General features: G+C 44.6%; 1 protein-coding gene across 1 annotated transcript in view; it reads right to left on the bottom strand.

Moving 5' to 3' along the window:
• The window catches only part of Hsd17b3 (hydroxysteroid (17-beta) dehydrogenase 3), a 31,326-nt gene extending 8,260 nt beyond the window's left edge, over positions 1–23,066 (bottom strand). The window contains 6 exon segments of the mRNA NM_054007.1: positions 2,135–2,170; positions 5,896–5,963; positions 7,384–7,491; positions 9,475–9,550; positions 21,042–21,088; positions 22,904–23,066. Of these exon segments, the coding sequence (NP_446459.1) occupies positions 2,135–2,170; positions 5,896–5,963; positions 7,384–7,491; positions 9,475–9,550; positions 21,042–21,088; positions 22,904–23,045 (477 nt within the window). The 5' untranslated portion in view covers positions 23,046–23,066.
• Between the last annotated feature and the right edge of the window lie 1,588 nt (positions 23,067–24,654).

The raw sequence follows: 24,654 nt of genomic DNA, 5'->3' as shown, positions 1-24,654 counted from the left end.
GGAAATCATTAAGAGTTGTGGATCATGCTTGCAGCCAGCCAGGTTAGTGAATGCATGGTATATTTAGAAGCTGATTTTTCATTTATTTTCTTTGTTGCTTAGGGAGTTTAATGTCCATAATAAATAAACTTTAAAAATTCAAATCAAAGCATTTCTTTAGTAAAGGAACCAGAAGGTTACCATATCCCTTTTGGGAAATCTAGATGATCAAACGACCCAAGATTGGAAGATCAATGTTTAAAATAATGTAAAAAGATTTTAATGATCAGCTTCAACGACAGTTGATCACATAAACCTTAAAGCCACATCAGCTGGGAGCTCTAAAAAGCCACAGATTGCTTAGCATACAAACCCCGTGAGTACTCGATAATAACCAAGCAGGAAGCTATAACATTCCAGTGTGCTGACAGAAAAACAACCAGTGAGGAAGGAACTATTGCCAGAGAGCTTAATCACCAGAAACAACTGCCTGCGAAGAAGGGTGCTGACCAGCTTCCCCTCCTGATGTTTGAACCTGGTCCTCCTCAGCCATCTTACGTTCCAGACCCTGAAACTGGACCCACACACCCCCCAGCAACCTGAGATCAGTTTCCACCTTGCTTCTCCCTGCAGGTCTATTGACTGCCAAGAGAGATCAACAAGGCTGTCACATACAGATGTAAACTTCATAGATGAGGGGTCAGCATAGGCAGAAAGCTCAGCGCTCACTCATCGGCTGCGTAGTGTGGTAGAGGTCGAGGGTTCTATGCACTCAGAGGAAGGGGGAACATTCTGTTCACTCTAAAGCATTTAACTCCTCACCAGGTCCCATGAACGCGGCTGTGTCCATTCCTAAGCAGCACCTATTTCTAAACTGTCTTTTTAGGAGGGAGGCTCTCTTCTTCTTCACACATAGGTATAAATTGACTAGCTTTGAGGGAATCATAGCATAAATGAGTCTGCAACTGACCCAAAGCAAAGGACCCAAGAGCTCAATATACCTGAGACACTGCTTTATCTAACACTATTTGTGTGTCTCTGTGTAAAGGGAGGGGCATGGGTGGTCATGCATGTGAAGTCAGAGGACAACTTCAGGGTCCTCAGGCACCTTCCGTCTTTTGTTTGAGACAGGTTGAGTTCTCGATGGCTGGGACTTCACCACATATGTCCTGCTAGCTGACTCACAAGCTTCAGAGGTCTGCCTGTCTCTGCCTCCTGTCTCACCAACGCTGGGACTATAGGCATATATCATCACACCTGGGGTTTGAATTCAAGTCCTCATGCCTACAAGACAACTAGCAGGCCCATCCCCCCAGCTGCTCCATATAGCACTCTGGCAACAGATGCAGACTTGGAAATTCAGGATGATTGGATAACTTGTCCTATGCTGTCCGATTAATCAGCTGCCGAGCTGAGCTTAGAACACACCCTAAACACTGATACGTCCAGGGTACATTCTAAAATCCAGAGTTTAAAGCCTGAAACCAACATAGGCTATGATAAGTTTAACTTACAAATTAGACATAATAAGAGATCAATGGGGGTTGGGGATCTAGCTCAGTAGGTAGAGCACTTGCCTAGCAAGCACAAGGCCCTGGGTTTGGTCCCCAGCTCCGAAAAAAAGAACCAAAATAATAATAATAATAATAATAATAATAATAATAATAAAATAATCAATTAAAGTTTTAAAAAAGAAGAGGCTACTCTACAGAGGACCTTGAGCTCAATTCAACAAATACTGAACAACAGGCCCTTCGTCCTCTTTCCCGACATAGTGAATGTCTTTCTCTTTACAGAGACAGCTAAACATTTTTTTTTTCAGAGCTGAGGACCGAACCCAGGGCCTTGTGCTTGCTAGGCAAGCGCTCTACCACTGAGCTAAATCCCCAACCCCAAAATATTTTTTAAAATATTAAATGTTGAGAGAATTGCTCTGAAATCCTGAGGAAGTGTTGGCATCTTTAGGCCTGATGTACTCCTAATGAAAAAACAAGGTTCAGATGCTGGAGAGAATGAACCCAGCTGTGTGTTTTCCTCATGAGAACGGAGTAAAGCGGGAAAGATAAGGCCCAGCCTGTGCTTAAGACCAGTTTCATTTCAAGGAGTGTTCCAGCTCTGCATATTAACGTGTTTAGCATGCATGTTCAGCACGTACCTTGACTACGGAGGTAATGTTGCAGTGGATGACACTCTGCAATAAATAATTAGACACAGTCAGCCCAGTGCTCAGAGAATTATTATCCCAGGAAAGTTGGTGCTAACAAAGAATCGAGTGGGCCAAAGCTAAGTGCCAGGGGTTTCATCATGTGCTCCTGAACATCCTGACTCCTAGCGAGGCTCAGTGACATCTTTCTACGGTCCTATGTGAGCCTTGGTAGGAGAGCTGCCTTGAAAATTCAGGAAATAATAGGACCATAAGTGTCAACAGAAGACACTTCCTGATTTCTGATGGTCAGACTGACTTCTGATGAAGCAAAATCAATGCACATACAATAGAAATCACATTTCAAATTTTGAATGTTTAATTTCTCCAGGACTGGTAGCATGTGGCATAATACCTTTCTGCCATGTTGGACCTTGACAGCATCCCAGTCAGCCTCTCTTCCCTGAGACAAATCCATCCTTCCCTAGTATGCCATGTCTAGAGCTGGGTTGGCCAGGAGTTTAGATGAATTGAGCAATTTTTTTTTTTTGGTTCTTTTTTTTTTTTTTTTTCCGGAGCTGGGGACCAAACCCAGGGCCTTGCGCTTCCTAGGCAAGCGCTCTACCACTGAGCTAAATCCCCAACCCCGAGCAATTTTTTTTTAACTTAGGATATTTTCAACTACATATGGGTCTATTGGGAGGAATCTCTTCTTCCTGGAGGATAGAGTTTAATTTCCAGCTGGAGGAGAAAGGCTCAGCACAAGGGGGTCTAGGATAAAAAGGTGAATAGTCAGATAATACAAGATAGAGTTTCTGGGCTGTAGAAGACAGGAAGAGTAAATGCTAATAGAGCAGGCGAACAGGGACATCTTAGGAACCTGGAACCACAGCTTGGGTTATGTGCACAACTCTCTCCCAGAGAAGCATCATCAGCCTGGGACTCCCAACCGAACTGGGCTGCAAGCATACACTGCTCTACAGAATGGAACATAGAACTCTTTAACAAGCCCCTGGGGACTTGGTTTTCATGCAGGTATGCTTCAAGGCAGAAGTCAGTTATGGATGCTTGCACAGTAGTCAGTCCTCTGAGTGAAGTTTTGGAGAAAAGTCACTACTTGCCATCTTCTATCTATGTATAATCGAACGTGCATATGATTAAAATCAGATGCATCGTGGGAAAGTACATCCAGTGAGCAAAGGTTGACACTATCCAAGCCTGTTGATCAAACAGAGAATTGCCCAGATGGTGACCCTTAGAAACTACCTCTTTTCCCTAACCCCATAAATGAAGTCTTCAAACACAACTGGTCTTGACTGCTCCAACTCAAGGTGCTGGCTGTACTCATGTGGCAGACCTGATCCACACGATATTTTCATATTTTCTTCTCAAGAAGTTCTTGGCCAGTTTTAAATCTGTTTGCACTTCTTCAATTGCTCTGTGTATGTGTGTGTGTGTGTGTGTGTGTGTGTGTGTGTGTGTGTGTGTTTGAACAAGAAACCAAGAATCTGGAAACACTTGGTCCAGACAGTTACTCCCTTAGGAATACAAGAATCATCTTACCCAAGACATGAATGAAAGGGGGAAAGAGGAAGGCATAGATAGGACTCCAAACACAGGCACAAAGAGACGTGTGAGGATAATGGAAGCTGCTAAAGAGAAAGACAGACTTGAAAGTGAGTATGAAACGGAGATCGCATTGGGGATTTAGCTCAGTGGTAGAGCGCTTGCCTAGGAAGCGCAAGGCCCTGGGTTCGGTCCCCAGCTCCGAAAAAAAGAACCAAAAAAAAAAAAAAAAAAAAAGAGCGCTGACTGCTCTTCCAGAGGTCCTGAGTTCAATTCCCAGCAACCACATCGTGGCTCACAACCATCTGTAATGGGATCTGATGCCCTCTTCTGGTGTGTCTGAAGACAGCTACAATGTACTCACATATAATAAATAAATAAAAATAAATCTTAAAAAAAAAAAAAAGAAACGGAGATCGCATTTGGAGAGGAGTGTGCTGCAGCTGAGCATCAACAATGCGGTGTTCCCGTGAGCGGTGTTCCCGTGAGCTTACCCGTGACTCTAACCTGATACAGCTTAGAGTCGCCTGAGAAAGGAGGAGCGAACAGGCCAATGGGTCTGTGGGCGTGCATACCTCTGTGTATCACCTTGACCATGGTGGATGTAGGAAGGCTCAGCACAGGACAAGGGGAACTATCTCTAGGCAGATAGTCCTGGTCTGTGTAAGAAAGCTGGCCAAACATGAGCCTGTGAGTAAGCCAGCAAGCAGCGTTCCTTCAAGATTTGGAGGTCCTGCCCTGACTTCCCTTGATGATTGGACTTGGAAGTATAAGCCAAATAGACCCATCTCACACACAAATTGCTTTTGGTCAGAGTGTTTTACTACAGCAACAGAAAGGAAACTAGGCCAGCAGGCATCATAGGCCAAGCAGCAGACCCAGGGCTTAAATGGACCAGAGGGACACCTGCTCAACTCAGGAATGGAAGGGTGAAGTCTGCTCAGACTACAGTAACCCAACACACATGCTTCAAAGATCAGGGCTGTGGAAAGGGTCAGTAAACAAGCCCCTTCGAGGGCGGTTCAATACATTAAAAAAAAATTCTCCCGGCCTAAATGTCAGTTGTGAGTTTGTCCTCTCTGAACTTCCAGAGCCTCCAGCCATAGCGTCTAGGCTATGAGTAGCAAGCCCTGGGCATTCACATGCTCCACATTCTTGGATTCAACTAACTATGAATCATACCTCCCTGTGGTGCCTCTGGCTGCTGGTGTGTGTGTGTGTGTGTGTGTGTGTGTGTGTGTGTGTGTGTGTGTGTGTGTGTGTGTGATTTTTAATTCAGTAGTGTAGCCACTGATAAATTACCCATGCCCTAGGAAGCAGCAGCCCACCCATGCTCATGCAAGCAATCCTAATAAACCTCATTAATTCATTTAAAAAAGAAGAATAAGGTATGACAATGTCTCCTGGGTATAACATGGCCATCGGACTTAGGAACCCACAGCAGTGGTTGCCTGCACAAGATCAAGCCAGCCAAGATCCCAGCATGGAGTGTTGAGGGCTAATGAGTCCCCAGTGCAAGCTGAGGAGTTATTGACACCTGATGGCTTCTGGTAGAGGGAGAGTTGGCTTCTTTAAGGATGCAGCCCTGTTAGGTCAACCACATTCCAATGGATGGTCTATGTGCAACACAAATTGGATTATATGTTATTTAAAAAAGAAGAGGAAGAGGAAGAGGGAAAAGGAGGAGGAAGAAGAGGAGGAGGAGAAGACACAAAGTTGGAAAGGGATGGGAAGAGTGAGATGGATCTAGGAGAAAAATATACACAGCCTGGTAGAGAGCAAGAACTTGAAGGCTCATGGGCTTCAGACTCTAAGGAGAGTTAATCCCCTAGATACTGAGAGATGTAGACCTCCCTCTCACTGTAAGCTGGCTACATCTTACCATCTAGGAAGTCAGAAATGGCCAAGAGCTGACTGCTCTCATGATACTAGAGCCATAAATTTGTTGGGCGGAGCACAGATTCCCAGAAAAGAGGTATCGTGGTTGGGAAGTTTTTGATGGGCAGAGAAGAGCAGAGACAAAAAGGTACACACTTGACTGTGGGTCAAGTTCTAAGGTGAAAAGAAAGATAGGCAGACAGTCACCATGCAGCAGAGTCTGGCCTGAGCTGATTCCCTTCCACCACCCCCACTCCCCTAGCCCTGGCAATCAAACCAGGGTCCATATCTGACTGGGAGAGAAGCAGATAGAAAGGACGGAGGCTCACCTGGCTCTCACCGGACGTGCTCAGGAAATGACTTGGGAGCAGGTTGGGGAGCATTCCAACATTGTTGACTGGCAGAAAGAGTCAAGCAAAGGGTGTGAGAACAGGTAGGAAATCTTCTCACAGAAATGCATACAAATGGATATCTGTACATGAGTGCTCGTTGCAATATGACTTAATAACAAGGAAAGTGACTGCAAGCTAGGGAGAAGACCCAGTCAATACATTTTACACAAAATGGGAACCTAAGTTTTTTCCCCAGCACCTACATTAAAACAGAAGAGAAGGGAGGGAGGGAGGGAGGAAGGGAAGGAAAAAGGGAGGGAGAGAGGGAGGGAGGAAGGGAGGGACAGAGGCAAGCAAACTGGGGGCAGGAGAGCTGGCTCATTGATTAAGAGTACTTGCTGCTCTTGCAGAGGACCAGAGTTCAGTTCCCAACACCCACACTGGATGGTTCACAAACACATGACAGTGTACACCTACAGTCCTAGCACTGCTGGAGCTCACTGGACAGTGAGCCTAGGAGAATCAGTGAACTCCGTGTCAGTGAAAGACCCTGTCTCAAAATATAATGTGGAGAGTAACAAAAGAAAACAGTTGACTTTGGCCACTGACATCCACATGTGCACACACACACACACACACACACACACACACACACACACACACACACACACATTGGCTATATAGAACTTAAAGACATTAGGAAACAACATTTGAGGATAACCCTAGACTTCTGATCCTCCTTCCTCAATCTCCTTGTGCTTGGATTATGGTGTGTGCCAACATGCTTGGTTTGTAAGGTGTTGGGGATGGAGCAAGCCCTCCACCAGCCAAGCTGCACTCTAGCTCTATATTTCTGGTTTAATGCTACAAAACAGTACGCAGATGCAATCCCAGTTTTGAAAATCCCCATCCGTACCCATAAGAAGATGTACCAAAATGCTGTCACAAGTCTGGGGGACCTTAAAAAAATTGTCCTTCATGTGTTTACCCATCCTTTCCAATTTTTCCAAAAACGATTTATTTTTATATTTTTACTTGTGAAAATGTAATTAAGGTTTAAATTTATGGGAACTTTAAAACTCAAATCTTAGTTTCTTCTGTGTAGTACTGACAGTGTACCCTGCATGTGATTGCAAGATGTCTTGTCTATTAATACAGAAAACATCTTGATTTCTGAGTAAGGAGTGGGTCCTTTTTTCCCTGTCTGTGAGTTTGTATGGATACATGTATGTGTGGTATTCAGAGAAAAACTTGAAACATTCAGTTCTTGCCTTCCACCATATGGATCCCAGGGATCGAACTCAGATCATCAGACTTGGTGACAAGTGTCTTTATGCACCAGCTCACTCCCAAGAGGGCCTTCAATAATCACTTTAATGCCATAATATAGTTTTGAGTTTTGTATAGACTGTCACAAATTAACGTGTCACTGGTTATTATCATACATACATGCAACACCAATATTTGAACTTTTAATTTACTCACCTAAAACTCCTATTTCTAAGCCTTTAAGTTGTTCTTCAATATGGTCATAGATGTCTTCTCTGGTAAAATCTGCTTGTACAACCTTCACACGGCTTCCAGTGGTCCTCTCTGTATGAGAGATCACAGATACTTCTAGCAAGCAGGAGTACAATCAGCCCTCTTTACCCTGAAGTTCCAAACATTAAAAATAGATTTTGTGAGACCGGAGAGATGGGTCATCAGCTAAGAGTACTTTCTGCTCTTAAGGAAGACCCGAGGTCAGTTCCCAATACCCACGTCATGTTGCTCACAAAACTTGTATCTCCAGCTGCAAGGGATGAAGCCTCTTCTGACATCTTCAAGCACCTGCACACGTATGCTCATTCCCACACAGATACAGACACACAGACACACAGACATACAGACACACACACACACACACACACACACACACACACACACTTCAAAATTAAAAAAATATTTTTAGAAAAAGTTAATATTGTGCTTCCCAAAGTCATATCAAAATCATTGGTGATCTTGTTAGACACATATATTTCTGTCTCTACCCTAAACCTGATGGCTTAGACACACTGGAATGAGCCAGATTGGTCTCCACAAGCCACCAGGTGATTGACACATACTCAAGTGTGAGTTCCTGGAAGAAGGCTATGAACACTAGTCTGATACACTCACACATCAAGACACTCAGATCCCTTCAGGATCCTTTGTAGGTGTCCGCTACAATCTATCTATACGACAGCTTGCCCCTCTACAACCCTGAGAGAACAGACATTCTTTTTCCTATTCTCCGCAGCATCAAATTGAGGATCAGAGCAGCCGACTAACTTGTCCAAGGGACCTACTCTTCACTCGTAACACCTTTAGAGCCTTATCAGCTGTTTTGTGCTGACTTGCCAGGTGGAGGCAATTGTAGACAGCAGTAACAGCTACAGGTAGGGCATTCCAGTCTCCTGAGAAGTGCCTTAGCTTTGTGTCTAGACTCAGTTCCTCTGGATCAAGCAATCATGACACACAGCATGGCACTTGGGGGGTCCTTTAATGTAAAAGACATGACTTGCTTCCCAGTAACCTGATTTAAAAAAAAAAGCACATTTAACATTATGAGGAAAATGCTCAAGAATGTCTGGTCCTAATCGGAGGGACTTCTACTATCCACCTACAGAACAAAAGTCAAATTCATCAGTTCAAGGGCATTGGGCCTCCACAGTTTGGCTGCATAACCCCCACCCCCACAACCATTTTCTATTCTAAACCTCCCCCAAAGAAACAAGGCTGGCCCAGTACAGCCTGCTATGGCTTTAAAAGTCTTCATAATTAAAGATGCATGCCTTTGCATTGATAAACTGGCTAGTTATTAACTTAATTATTAAAAGTCGGATATCAGAACTAAGGATTATGGTCAATTTCTACCAAAACAATCTAAACAATTTTAATTAATAAAACCTTATCTATAAAAGATGTCTTTTAGGATTGTACAATATATAACCTTTGTGACTATATATGGCAGCCTCGAATCATGTCTTTTTATTTTTATTTAATTATTTACATTTAATTTAATGTGCATTGATGTTCTCCCTGAATGTATATCTTTATAAGGGTGTGAGATCCCCGGAACTAGACATGCAGACAGCTATAAACTGCCATGTCAGGGTGCAGGAATTGAACCAAGACCCTCCAAGAAGAGCAACCAGTGCTCTTAACCACTGAGCCATCTCTCCAGCCCCACCTTTTTCTTTTTTTAACCTGATGACCATCAGCTGGTATTTTCTCATCCTCCTACAAGGAGCAGAGCAGGCACATGAAGAACTGACCTGGTTCCTGGCTTTGAAGGAAGAGACAGAAGCTAAGGGCTCTGGCTGAGCAGGGCTGATTCAGAGAGTGAAGGCCCAGAGAAAATGGCCCTCTTGAGCCTGAGTGTCTTCCAGATTCCCTCAGGTTTCAGAACTCAGGGTAAGTGACAGCCTATGCCTTCCCTTTGTCCCTGGGCCCAGCAGTGTACAGGGGAGAGATAACAGACAACGGGCTCCAGGAAGCAGATGTGGTATGAACAGGAAGGGCAGCGCCATGCTTACACACATCTCCCTCACTCACCAATCTCTTCTGAGATGACCTGTAGCTTTTCCAGTGTCCGGCTGATAAGTACAACATTGAGTCCATGTCTGGCCAGCTGCAGGCAGGAATGGAAAGACCAGAAAGATGGTGAGCGGATGGGAGGCCTTGAGGGACGTACCTGTTTGCCGTGTGAGTCGCCTGCTTCCCCTGAGCTAATATGTGATGGATGTTCCTGAGGTATGAGTGAGACAGCAACTGTGGGTGAGGCTGAAGCCAGCAGTGTGACAGTCAGGCTGTGTGCACATTATGTGGCCAGAGCCACCGTAAGAAGTCTTCCTATGTGGGCCTACTGTCTGAGAGCCCCTATCTGAAACTGGAGGGACTCACTGCAGCCAAGTACAGAGCCTGGGGGTTGTACCTCAGTAGCTGTATACCTTTCTTTTTGAGACAGAGACTAACCAGATTGAGACTTACCAACTGGGTCTCTCTACCCCACCTCTCTAGAGCTGGAATCACAAGTGTGCATGGCACTGCCCAGCATTTTCACGTGTGTTCCGTGATCAAACTCAGGTCCTTATGCTTGCAAGGACTGAGCTATCCCTCCACCGCTCTTTAAGTACTGTTGGGAGGCCATCAGGGTAGAAGGGCTTACAAGCAACGCCTGGCTACCCGGCTCTGTGAGCTCTGGTTATCTTCCCACAAAGCATCTCAAGGAGCTACACACCAAGAGACTCAAGATGCATGTGAGAGACTATCAGGCTCCTGTTCATGTTGGATGTTCTCACTAATGACATGCATGCAGTTTTCAAATCTTCCTTGGGTCCCTTGGCCCCTGCACCTGTTTGCAATCCCAGAGAGTTAAATTTTACTCCCTGGCAATAAAGTGATTCTTTAGTCATTCAGCATGAGTTACTGTTCTCTTTCCTTCTTTTTCCAACATTTATCTGCACACACACACACACACACACACACACACACACACACACAGAGGGAGAGGGAGAGAGACAGACAGACATTACATTTTAATTTTATTTTAATTAAGGAAATGAAACACATCAGTTGAAAGGTTGTCAGGTAGTTGTGGCACTGCTTTGGTAGAGACAGAGGCTTTACAACCTGAGCAACAGCTCTAGGGACAACATCATCAAATTCACCACAAGAGTCCCAGGAAGCGACAACCATGGGACAGTTGGGAGGACCGTAGAAACATCTGACTACACTGCCCTTGGGGCTTGGCTGAGCCCAGCTATCTTGTCTCTCTGGGTTTCTTCTCATTTTCTAAAATGGAGGTGGAGCCTCCCTAGTGAGTCCTATGAACTAGACGACACCTTTATAATAAACACAATATTCCTGCTAAAGTTCTTTAAAATTGGTTAAGAGGCCATTACAGAGCTATTGAAGAGATGGCTCAGCAGTTAAGAGCACTTGCTGCCCTTGCAGATGACTCAGGTCCAGTTCCCAGGACCCACATCAGGTGACTTACAACCACGTCAGTTCCTAGGAATCCAGCATCCTCTTCTATGCAGGCAACACACTCAAATACATACAGACAAACCACTAATACACATACGGTTAAAATTATCGTTTTTTTAAATGAGAGGTTATTATAAATATAATTTAGAATTTAGAAATCATAGAAATATAAATTAGAATTTAGAAATACAAATTTCTTAACTGATTTAAGAGAAATAAATTGAAGAATTTTATAACCACTTAAAAAAAAAACAACAAAAAAACCACAAGTGTTTCCAGGCATGATGGCACATGCCTTTTGTCCCAGCATTCAGGAGGTAGATGGATCTCTGTAAGTTTGAGGCCAGGGCTATGTAGAGAAGTCCTGTCTCAAAAAACAAAACACACACACACACACACACACACACACACACACACACACACACACACACACAGAGCTGGATATGGTGGTGCATGCCTTTAATCCTAGGGAAACAGAGAGGCAGGCAGATCTCTGTGAGTTTGAGGTCAGCCTAATCTACAGAGTTCCAGGACAGCCAGGGATCTGTTATACAGAGAAACCCTGTTTGAAAAACAAAACAGAGAGAGAGAGCGAGCAAACAAACAAAATTATCATAATAAGGCAATAAGGATATAAACTAGTATTTTAAATTGTCCACAAAGAGAAATCCAATCACAGATTATCCTCTGGGTAAATTCTATCAAACATTCCAAAAACAAAAAACAAAATCTTTCCAAAATTGCATAATAAAGAATTAAAGGAGGTCAAGTTCTCTCTTTTTATGGGGATCCTATAACCTTGACACTTCAGACTCTAGAGAACAAACACCATCACTTAGTAATGCTGGCCATCAGGAAACAGCCCATGACTCAGCAGTTCTGTTCTGACGGATGCTGTCCACTAATAAGCCTGTCCTCTCGGAGACGGGGACAGACGTAAGGGAAACGTGAGTGTCTGCTGACAGAGAAAGGCATAGCCAAACTGGGACATACTAGAATGCTATAATAAAGGGATAAAGGTGCTCTTCCAACAATGAAAGTCAGTGGACCACCTTCAGCAAGGGTGAATATTTTAAAACAAGGCCAGATGGAAAAGGTAAGCTGGAGATTGGGGTAACTGGCATCACACAAGACTTTAATGCAAGGATGGACTCTGGGCCGTTTCTCTGCAGCCACCAGCAACACTGCCTGCAGAATGGTGTCTGCTAGTCTGTGGGTGGGGAGTCTTCCTACATGCTAGGGAGGAGTAGCCCCCAAACTGCCAGAAAAAAAGAGGAATGAAAATAATGACCTCCATGGTGCTTTTTGCTTCTGGAATTCTCTAGCCATCAACCATCACGAATTCACATCAATGTGACAAGAGGCTGACTCTATACTGTATTTCGGACTACAGTTTGGTGAATAAGAGCCCTCAGCTTCTCTTGGGTGACGTCAGACCATATCAGTCTCATAAAGAACAAGCTGGCAGTGCAGTCCAATATTGAAGTTCAATATTAGCCTTGTTAGCAGGCTTTCTGATAAGGTGGTACAATTAACTGGTACTGTAAACAGACACACACACACACACACACACACACACACACACACACACTCCTCGAATCTCAAGAACAACTGAAGTCAACTTTAATGGCCAGCAACAGACATGAGGCTTCATACCCTGAGACCCTTTATGAAGAGCAGAACTGTACCCACATGTCTATGCTAGGATCGAAGCTTCCCACTAAATATACTCAGTGGCATATTCCGAGTTGGTTACTAAGAGAGACTGCAGACCTTTGAAAACAAACTTTTCTAAAAAGTCATCCTTTTGTAAAAGTAGACAAAGTGATTGAATATTAAAAAACAAACCAACCAAGGGGCTGAGGAGATGGCTCAGTGGTTAAGAGCACATACCACTCTTGCAGAGGACCGGCGTTCAGTTCCCAACACTACGTTGGATGGCTGCAACTACCAGTAACTCCAGCTCCAATTCAGGGGCATTCATGTGTACATTAATGTACACAAACACAACAACACAGCACACACATAAATACCCATCAGGGAACGTGAAATGCAAGCCGAGAGGCTTCTCTCATCACACTCAGACAAACAGGTTGCAGTGTGACACTTCCCCAGCAGGGACCACAATGGCTGCTTCCTGGGAGACCCTCATCTATATCACTGATTTCCTGCACCACCTACCTTTTCCCTCTCTCCTTATGCCTTACATAAAGTTCAGCCGTTTTGCCCCCTTGTGAGTCTCATACATGCATGGCTTAGGGTGTTTTGAAACCTATGTTCTTTTGCACATTATCTGACTGTTGCTGGCTTATCTCATTTACTGAAATACCCAGCCTTCTGAAGGAAAAGAATCTCTTTAGGATACCCTCCACCAAAGGCACGAATTGACCCAAGCAGTGATGGTGCATGCCTTTAATCCCAGCACTCGGGAGACAGAGGCAGGTGGAACTCTGAGTCTGAGGCCAGCCCGATCTACACAGTAAGTTCCAGGATAGCCAAGGCTATACGAAAAACCCTGTCTGGGAGGGAAGGAGGGGAGAGCGAAGCTGAGAGCAGGGTATAGGGACATAGGGGTCCTCACTGTTGCCCAATGGGCAGAGGCTAAACCCACAAGGTAAATTCGGATACTAGAGGTCCTGGTAATGGTCAGCCTCTTCTGGGAATGTGATCAAGCAGATGCCACAACCTTTAAGGAACCTGGTTCTCTGTCCAAGAGAAGGTGAGACAGCTACCCTGGGCGACCTTTCTCTTTACGCAGAACGGTCTGTTTGTGTGAGGAGCTTCAGTACAAGGCTGCAGTGCACAGTAGAGGGAAGGGCACGCAGCAGAGCTCCAGACAGGAAATCGCCGATCATCTGAGAACCCTCTGAATGTTATCGAGGTCCCTTAATACTGTCAGTCACATCCTTAGCATCTGCATCCACATATAATTAAGAGTTTTCTCTGCTTTTTTTTTTCTTTTTTAAAAGAGAAAGGCATTTATTTTTATTTCATGTATATGGTTTTTTTTCTGTTGTTTTCTTTGTGTCTTTTCCAATCTGAAACGTTCACAGATTTCACCACTCTTCTGGGAAATGCCAGATAAAATAGGATTTCACCAAGCAGTTTTAAAAATAAGATATATTGACAAAAAAACTAAAATATCAATTAGGAGGAAAAACCATAAACCCAGAGCTGTGGCAATTCTGGGCTGACGGAGTCCCCCACCCCCCACCACTTCTGAAAGTTGGAATTCTGTCACAAAGGTGACTTTAAGAATGAAGAACTTTTGTCTCCCAGTTTTCTTCATCGGCTTCCCAAAGGGGAAGTTGTCCATTAAATGAAAAACAATTTGCATTTTCAGCACAAAGGGTGCTCTTTGCCTGTGGGCTCCAGCCTCTCCTTGGTGGCGCCTTTTCCTGGAGAGTTTCCGTGGGGCATGTGAAGTGGTCTGGGCCAAAAGGGGCTCAGACAGCACTGCGCTGTCTGGGCAGCATTGTCCCCTTTGTCTGCTCAAGCAGGACTCAATCTTATTCTGAGAAAGTCGGGACTGACAGGCCCCATATGCGGGTCTTCAGCCCCTTTTCAGAGAGTTAAGCCCCAAGAATCAAGGCCTTTCCCAGAATGCATTGCCCACTGGTCCGGGATCTCTGCAGCACATACTGGCTTGAATGGGGGCCTGGGTCAAGAAAGGTGCTTGTGGCTGCTAATCTACACTCGGTGGTGGGAGGTAGACAGGGCTTCCTCTGTGTGGCAGAGAATAGAAGACAGGGCTGGAATTCAGGTGCAGAGAGACGAGACAAGGGCCTCAGAGGTGGAAGCCCTCCCTGTGCCTCCCAGCCCAGCCCTTCCAAACGTTCCCCTCTCCCCCACCCGCTTTGCGTGATACTTGAAATTCCTTTAACAGGGGGCAAAGCCTCCCCAACCACTTGGAAGATGAATGTGGATTAAACTAACATGTGCACAGAATAGGCTTCCGGAAAGCCAGAGATGTGCAGTCCTCTATTTCTGCCATTAAGCACGACTTTGAAATTTCCAGTTGTTTAATTAAGCAGGAGCAGCGGGATAAATCAGAATGTGAACCAAACCCCAAGGAAGCTCACTTTCTCTAGCCAAGGATCAGAAAAAGGGAAGCCTGGTGAGAGTTTAGTGAGAGTGTTTAGGCTGGGAGAAGGCTGCGTGAGGTACCTTGCTGTCTGAATTCCAGGCCCCACCAGCAATTCACAGCTGGGGAGGCAGACACAGGTGGGTCTGCAAGACTAACTAGCTAGGTTCAAAGAGAGACCTTGGAGAGACAGACAGAGAGACAGAGAGAAACAGAGACAAAGAGACAGACAGAGAGACAGACAAAGAGACAGAGAGAGACACAGACAAAGAGAGACAGAGACAGAGAGACAGACAGAGAGACAGAGACAGAGAGACAGACAAAGAGACAGAGACAGAGACAGACAGAAATGCAGAGACAGACAGACAGAGGGAGAGGGAGATTTCTATAAGCCAGATAGGTATTTCAGGAACTCCACTAGAGGAAACACAATTGTCAAGGTCAGAAAGATTGCTGGTAGAAAAAAATGAACACTGGGAGCTGTCTACAGGCATCTCTGAGGTTGCCCCTCCCCTGCTCTAACGATTTTTGCTGTTGCTTAGAGTAAGATAATTTCTACAAGTTCACAGTTTTTTTTTTAATCTGTTTCATTCTACTATTAAGCTCATCCACTGAGTAAAATTTCTTAGGCAGAAATAGTGGTGCACATTTATAATCCTGCTACCCTGGAAGTGGAGGCAGGAGGATTGGGGGTTCAAGACCATCACATTGAGTTTGAGTGAAGAAAAGCCATGGGAAGACTTTGTCTACAGACCCGTCACCTACACACACTCACGCACACACATACACACGCACACGCACATGACACACCAACAAACAAACCACAAAACAAAACAGAGGATACTCTCTAAGTAGAGAGGAAGTGGCTAGAGCTGTGTATGAGAGAGAGAGAGAGAGAGAGAGAGAGAGAGAGAGAGAGAGAGAGAGAGAGACATGGTAAGAAAGAAATAACAGAAGGAAATGGCTCAGCGGTTGAGAGCACTGACTGCTCTTTCAGAGGTCCTGAATTTAATTCCCAGCAACCACATGGTGGCTCACAACCATCTGTAATGGGATCCCATGCCCTTTTATGATGTTGGAAGACAGTGTACTCACGTCCATCAAATAAATAAATGTTTAAAGAGAAAAGAAAAGAAAAGCACAAGTTCTCCCATTCTCCAGGGGGGGCTTGTTCCATGTGTCACCCTGAGTAGAGCATGGTACCCAGACATGTGGCAAACATTAATCATTCCATGTGCTTCTGTGAAGTGTGAATGTGTATCTTTTATTATTGCCTTTTGATTTTTATTCATTGGTCTTTAGGAAGAGGATCTCATGTAGCCCAGGAGGAACTCGAAGTTGCTATGGAGCTGAAGGCAACTTCTGCTTCTTCTTCCCAAGTGCAGGCAGGGGTTACCGGTGTGTGCTGCCACACTTGTCATGTAATGCGTATTTTTGTTGGGAATAACATATTCAGAAGATTTTTAACTTAGGTATTTGCCCTCCATAATGTGAGGGAACCTCCTCCCACCCAGATTTGCAGCCTTCCATTCCACCCTGCAGATCTTGAATACACCAGCTTCCAGAGTGATGTGAACTGATTTCTTTTTAAAAGATCTCTCCCCAGATATACATATTCTGTTCTTGCTCTCACATCTACTCTCTTTCTCTCCTCCTTCCTTTCTTCTCTCTAATTAGTTTGGTTTCTCTAGAGAACCCTAACAAAGTCTCCAATTCATGCACACAGAGAGAGAGGGAGAGAGAGGGAGAGAGAGAGAGAGACAGAGAGACAGAGAGACAGAGAGACAGAGACAGAGACAGACAGAGACAGACAGACAGAGACAGACAGACAGACAGAGACAGACAGAGAGACAGAGAATATATGTGAAACCAAATGTCTGGAAAGGAAACACAATTTTAAATTGTATTTATTTACGTGTATGGGTATTTGGCCTGTGTTTCTGTGCTTCACGTGCTCGCAATGCCCTTGGAGGTCAGAAGGGGGATGGCTGATCCCCTTGAACTCAAGTGACAGATGTTCATGAGCCACCATGTGGGTGCTGGGAACCAAACTCAGATCCTTGGTAAGAGCAGCAAGCTCTCGTAATGAGTGAACTGTCTTTCCAGCCCCAATTTAAATGTTCAAAGCAAATAGAAGCTAAACTTGGAAAGTCTTCTCTACACAGCATTCTGCCCTCCCCATCCTGTTTAACCCGTGCCCAGGTGAGAATGCTACCACCTCCCATTGGTTGAACTAGATTCAGTCAATGATGGCCAGAGGTCAGAATACCCGTATAGCTGGTTGGTTCTCAGCTCTGGAATCCATATCACCCCATAATCCGAAGCAGTCGTTAGCAGGAGAGAAAAAAATGGACTTTCTGGAAGGAAGAAAAGCCTGCATGAACTCGAAAAAAAATTATCTTTTAAGTAAGACACAAGGAAAGATGAAAAGGTTTGTACAGAAGAAGAAAGCAAGAACTAGCCAAGGACAGAACAGAACGTCAGGACACAGGCTCACAGAGCTCCCTGGTGCTGGCAGTGACTCAAAAGCCCAGGGATGGCGGATCACTTCATCTGCCAGATGATGTCAACAGATCCGGTCAGGGTGAGCACTGACATCTCATCCAGCTCCCAGCACCTGACTCCTGACCCTTGCTTTCTAAGATGGCAAAAGAATGAACAGCTTAGGCAGCATTGTTTTGGGATCTCTAAGTCAGTCAGGTTAGCATGGATTTGAGGGAAGAATGGGGAATCTGAATGAATCCAGGTAGCTCAGCAACCCACAGAGGTTAAGGCCACAGATGGTGGGTGGTTTGGGCCTCTCCTGAGCCCTGATCTGAAATAGGAAACCAGTGTATTAAATGTAACACAGCATGTCCATTTTCTGTCACTGTGACAGAGTACCTGAGATAAACAACTTAAAAGGCATCAAGGTTCACTTTGGCCCCAGGTTACAGGAGTGCCTAGCAGTGGCCAAGGACCCCTTTCTTATGGACCTGTGGTGAGCAAACCTTGCAGGGGAAAGCTACTCATTTCAGGGCAGCTGGGAATTGATAGGTCTACCCAACGTCCTACCAGTAGGACCACAGGCCATAAATGTGCCTTTGTGGGGGGCGCACAACAATGACACGACAACCACAGGAACACTCGAGCTCTGTGATCCACATCATAGCAGTGAGAGAGACGTCTTTCGATTAAACATTTTTTATTATATTTAGCATATGTGCGTGAGTGTGGTGTGGTATGGTTTGGTGTGGGAGGTAGGTGTAGGGAGTGGTGTGTGTACGTGTGTGGTGTGTGTGTGTGTGTGTGTGTGTGTGTCCACTCATCATATACATAGTGTGTGGGATGGTATGGAACGTATGTGGTGGGATGTGAGTGTGGGATATTGGGGTAGAAAGGTTGAGGATGGGGTGTGTGTTTGTGTGTGTGTGTGTGTGTGTGTGTGTGAGAGAGAGAGAGAGAGAGAGAGACAGAGAGACAGAGAGACAGAGAGACAGAGACAGAGACAGAGACAGAGACAGAGACAGAGACACATGTCTGGAAGTCAGAGAACAACCTGTTAGAATTGGTTCTTTCTTTCCATTTTGGGATTAAACCTCAGGTTGCCAGGCATCAATGGTTTTACCCATTGAGGAACCTCACCAACCCTTTCCCTTTCAGTTTTTTGACAACAGAAGACGCGGCTTTGGAAAGCTGTTGCTGAGCCCTCTTTCTATTCTCCACACTCAAATGTGACCACTCATCATCAAGGACCAGCCAGTAGTGGTTGAGGGGACATCCTTATATGCATTAGCATAAGCATGAAGAACTCAGATGACCAAAGGCCACACATTTTCCTGTTGGGGTGAAATCTGGGCACGGATGCTCTGTGCCAGCACCTGGGAGCCTTTTAAATGATGTACACGAGATGTGTCACATCCAAAGTGTGTATAGAGAGGCTCCAGGACACCTGGAGCTGCTATGTCACACAGTGTGGTTTACTGTGACAGCAGCCTCTGGGATGGAGAGGTAGGATAGCATCCTCTCTAAATCTACTTATCGAAACCTAACCCTTGCTTTGAAAACAGCCAAAGGGGAGGTCTTCGCATGCTGCAAAATTAGCTCACAAGGGTAGAACCCATGTTGTAGGGTTAGCACCCTTAGAATATTCCCAGAGCTTGGTTCCTGGCCGCCCATTGAGGTTTGCCCTCTGTAACCCAGGATGAGCAGTGAGCACCATGGGGCCTCTGAGCCTTGGGAACTGTGAGTCGTCTGGACTGCCCAGCTTACGGCTACATTCGTATGAGAACTGGGGCAGGCTAGGGTGGCCGAGCTTACTATGGATCTCTACAAGTCACTGAGACCACAGGAGCCTGTGTGTCCACAATTCCGCCCCTCCGCTGAGCTGCCTTTCCAGTTTTATGAAGAATGAAGAAAAATTAGGATATTAACTTAAAATTTCTGGTGAGAAAAAAAATGACTGAGTCACAGGCCTTCATTTGAGAGAATATTATGTCTCCTTTTAAAAATAGTATTTTGGGGGCCGGACAGATGGTTCAGTGAGTAGCGCCACTTGCCACCAAGCTCGATGACCTGAGTTCTCTGCATAACCCACTTGATGGAGGAGAAAATGGATTCTGCAGTTGTCCTCTGACCTCTACATGCATACCATGGCACTCACACACAGACAGGCAGACAGACAGACAGACAGACACACACACACACACACACACAAACACACACACACAAATAAATATATGTGAAAAACACATAAATAAAATTAAAGGCAATATTTTTGACATAAGGAAATGCTAACAACTAAATATAACTTAAAAAGCAATGATGTGTATGACATGGGATTTGAAAGAAATTTGGGGGAAGTTGACAAGTTCTGAATATCTGACTCCCTTGTTTAGGAGACTGACTCCTCTCACTGAAGTTTTACAGCATTCTTTATCAAGACTTACACACTTTTCTCTGTGTTCATGTGTGGTGTGTATGAGCGATTAAATGCACATGGGCTCACTTATGTGTGCAGGCTAGCACGCGTGTAGCATGTGGAGACCTGAAGTTTTCTTTGTCAATCATTCTCCAATGTATTGACTGCAGCAACAAGTCTTGCTGAACCCAGACCTCGTTGATTATCTAGCCTAGTTGGTCAGTTAGCCTGGGGGAGTCCCCGTCTCTGCCTCCCCAGTGCTTTCGAAACAAAAGCTATACATGATACATCTAATCTACATAATTTTTGAGCTAGTATGTTCCCTATTTGTATGGGATAAATAAAAGGGATGTATTTACTTACTTATTTTAAGACAGGGTCTCACTATGTGGCCCTGGCTTTTCTGGAACTCGCTATGTAGACCACACTGGCCCTGAACTCACAGAAATCCTCCTGCCTCTGCCTCCCAAGTGCTGCAATTAAGGTGTACACCACCATGCCAGGTTGCGTTTACATTTTTAAAGGCACATTTAAATATCTAAACACTATTGTACAATTAAAACCAGAAAACACCAAATGCCCCCATAAATCCTTAAAACCTAAATGGAGGCACTGGTACTTTGACGTGTCATTAGTTTGTTGACTGGCTGGATTGTTTTAGAGAGCATCCAGAGACTAGAGAGATGGCTCAGTTATAAAAGCATTTGCTGCCTTTCCAGAAGACCATTTTGGTCCCTAACACCACATTGGTGGCTCACAACCACCTGTAACACCAGCTTGAAGGAATCTGATGCCATCTTCTGGGTACATAAGTGGCATACACACATAAACACACATAAAATAAATCTTTTTAAGTGTCTAAGAAATGAGATTATAATTTTTTTTTTAGTTTACTCTCATACTAAAGGTGCTTTACTTCTTAAATGAATGTCTATGACCTCTGTACACAGGAAAGTGATGGGTGGGGTGGATGCTTATGACAAGGGGGGGATGGTTGCCTAGAGGGTAGCTTCAAAGCTAGGCTGGTCGAACTCACCTGTAGTCTCAGCTACTTAAAAAGCTAACTCGGGAGATACAGCTGAGGTCAGCCCGTGAGACACGGCAAGACCCAGTCTCCAAAATTCACACCACAAAAAGCAGCCACCTCACCTCAAATGAATAGGCTTTCCCGATGCCATCGCCTGCTCCGGTGATCACTGAAAGAAATGGAGACAGCCTTGAAGCAAGAGGACAGACACATCCTCAAGCCTCTCTCTCATGGCCACAGTCTCTTGTCCATCTCTATCTAGAATGCTCACTGCCACAAAGCCACATTGCTCCATCCCAAGGTTTCCAGTCTTTGGTAACCTGGACAGAACCCTGGAAGTGAAGGGTTTTTTGTTTTGTCTTTGGGGGGTTGTGTGTGTGTGTGTGTAGGGTGTTTGGAGGGATCTGTCTAGAAAACACACTATGACATGCAGCCAACAAGTATTCTATCCAGGCTTCTTAAGACTTGGGGCAGTGCAAAGTTAGTGCCTCAAAGACAAGCATGAACCCTATTACTGATTCATTCCTGCCCAGTGCTCACTCTAAGAGCACCTCAGGGTTCCTTCTGAGAAGTGAAGTCTGGTCCCTCCCCTCCTCCACCCCATAGGTCAGCAGCCCTCAATGCCTGTGGAAGATAGGAAACCTAGCAAAGAGGACACAGGAAGGGGGACGTGTGTGTGTGTGTGTGTGTGTGTGTGTGTGTGTGTGTGTGTGTGTGTGTGTGCAGGGACCTGAGGGCCTTGGATAGCTAATCCCCAATACCACTGTCTATTATTAGTACCTAATAATCTCACAGGCCTTCAAACCCTTTCTTTCCAAAATTGGAGACAGATGACCAAAATTACACGTTTCACAATTCACCACAAATATACCCACCTGCAGCTGACCTTGGCACCAAGGGCACACTTTTTTTAGGGCACATTTTTTTTTTTTTGGTTCTTTTTTTCGGAGCTGGGGACCGAACCCAGGGCCTTGCGCTTCCTAGGCAAGCGCTCTACCATTGAGCTAAATCCCCAACCCCAGGGCACATTTTTTTAAAAAAAATGTTCATTAAAAACCTGTTATTTTTTTTAACAATAATATTAACAAAAGAGTTGAGTTTATTGAGCATGGATATCAGTATGCTTTCCTCTGGCTATTTTCCAGCCTTGTTCCTGGAGTTTCATGTTCCCTACTTGAAATCAGTTCCCTCCCTGGTTTGTCTGTGCCTTGAAGACATCACATATTTGCTCATGATAATGCTACTCATTCTTGACTCTCAAACAAGCTAAGATAATACTTTTCACTTTGAAGCCACAGTTTCTGGCTGCATCTTAACTGCTCTTTGGGGAGTGTTCTTAGAAGGGCTAAGTGGGCAGTGGCTGTACAGAGGTCCAGTTGCACAGGCACATGGGCATTTGATTGTGCCCAGTAGGGTATTCGGATCCAGAATATACAATCTCAGTGGCTTAGTAAGTTTAATATAGGCAGCAAACACATGTGTGTGCATACCATATACTCGTGTACACATATGTACACATGTGCACAGACAGTGGAAGTGTAAGAAACATGAGTTAGAAATCCATGGGTTCAATGGGTTCATCCTAAACAATTCTCATGTGGTCATCAAAAAAAAAAAAAGAATCTATGAGAAAGTTTACAAAGTTGCCAAGTTTAGTGAACAGAGGCACAGAATGCATTTAAAAAGATAAATTAACATTTGGATTTCAAATTTTTTGAAACACCCTTTAACAAAATGTAAGCACACAGAATCTGGAATTCTGTAGAGGAGAACTTGGTTTATTATTTGTATTACCAGAAAAACCTCCAAAAAAAGAAGTAAATCTAGCCAAGTAACAGACACCTGAGTGAAACCTGAGGGGCAGCACCCCCCCCCATCTCCTGATCCAAACCTTGATTCCACTCATGCTGTCTAGCTACACCATTACATGTGTGAAATCATTCTGAGACATAAGAATAAGAAAAGACTCAGAGAATCCTCTTACCTGCCCATTGTCCCATTGATCTCAGGAAAGACCCTGGTAAAGCCTTGCAGAAGCTCAGAAAAAGGTACCGGGAGAACCTCACACACTTCACCAGGCAAACGAGGCACACAAGCAGCCCCACGGAAAGGAGGAACTGTTCCATGACCTCCTCTGTGGCTGTCTTGCTAGAGACCTGGCTGCTGAGACCTGGCCCTTACCCCCTGTGTGACTCCCAGTGCAGGCAGCCTGGGAGCCCGCCAGATCTTTCAGGAGGCTCTGGGTGTGTTCCATGTATCCGGGGGCATTTAGATTAGAGTAACTTCTTTATGTAACCTTGTGATTCACAGGCTTTTGAACCAAGTCTTCTTAATAATATTTGTATGGCATGGTTAGGCTTTTGTGGCTGTGGAGTTGCTCAGTAAAGGAGACAGTAGACTTGAAGAAAAGTGAAGCCCAGAGAGAAGAAACATGGCACTCTGGGATACTTGGGTCTGGAGTCTCCAAAGAGACTTGTTCTTATGACTTGATCTCCAAACATCTCTGCATTAAAAGCCCGATCCCCAGAGTGGTGGGGATGTTGGGGGGTGATGGAGCTTATGAGTTCTGCAGTCCCATGAGAAGGCAGTATTCAGAGGGAAACACTGGCCATTTGGAAAGAGTCTTTCGTTACTAATGCCAAAAGATACCATAAAGCCTCACCAGCATGACTGACCAAATAAAGACAACGCCGGTAGGTATTACCAAAGTAGACCTGGAAAAGTCCACCAGCCCTCAACCCTACACAAGACTTACAAACTACTAAGAAGTACAAGTCTTTCCCAGGGAAGAGCACACTGATTGATTATCTAATACCAAGTGGTCATCCCTGAAAACATACAAAAAAATTATACAGACTAAGCAGATAGTATTTAGGAATATGTGTTTGTATGTATATGTACATATGTATTAATATTTACATTTTTAAACAATAACAATGCAATAGCAATTAATAAAAAAAAAAAGAGGCCGTATATTTGAAAGAGAGTGAGGAGGGGCATATGAAGGTCGGTGGGCAAATTTCCTCCATGGTTGCTGAGCCAGAGTTTTGAGATTAAGGTCACCATTGCAAATACAAGAGTTAATCTTAATGATTAATTGATTATAATAAACTGCATGTGACATTCCTTGACAAGTAGTAGAAAAGACATTGGAAAAACCAACACTGTAGCCACCAACTCTATATTTGGTCATACTTAAGTTTAATATAACTTAATAAGTTTTAGCTCCTGAACTGCACCAGCTATTTCTGGTGCTCTTCCTGGCTTACACATGTGTTCACACAGGAAGCTCCACTAGACACTCAAAGTTTCCAAGCTTACTGTTGCCAAAGCGATGACCCAAGATATCATTATCAGCAAAGGTAAAGCAAAAAGGACAAACTTTTAGGTCACATTCCAGGGTTAGACGCATAGCTCCGTTGGTGGAGTATTTGCTTAGCCTGCAAAAGCCTACATTTGATCCTCCATACTGCGTAAACCAGGCACAGGACACACGGCCCTAATCACAGCATTCCGGAGGTGGAGGTAGGAAGACCAGAAGTTCAAGGTTATCACTGGCTACATTGTGAATTCAAGGACAGCCTGGGCTACTTGAGACTCTCTGGGGGAAGAAAAGAGAGTGGAGAGAAGGAACAAGATACTAGAGCACAGCTGTAGTTACTGCAATCACTAAATTAGTGGACCGAGTGGACAGCCTTTCTTGTCTCTGGTTTAGAAGAAATCCTTTCTACTTTT

Source organism: Rattus norvegicus, chromosome 17 (assembly GCF_021556685.1).
Source record: "Rattus norvegicus strain SHRSP/BbbUtx chromosome 17, alternate assembly SHRSP_T2T, whole genome shotgun sequence".
Classification (NCBI taxonomy): Eukaryota; Metazoa; Chordata; class Mammalia; order Rodentia; family Muridae; genus Rattus; species Rattus norvegicus.
Note: the sequence above shows the minus strand (reverse complement) of the source record. Positions and strands in the feature narration are given on the sequence as shown.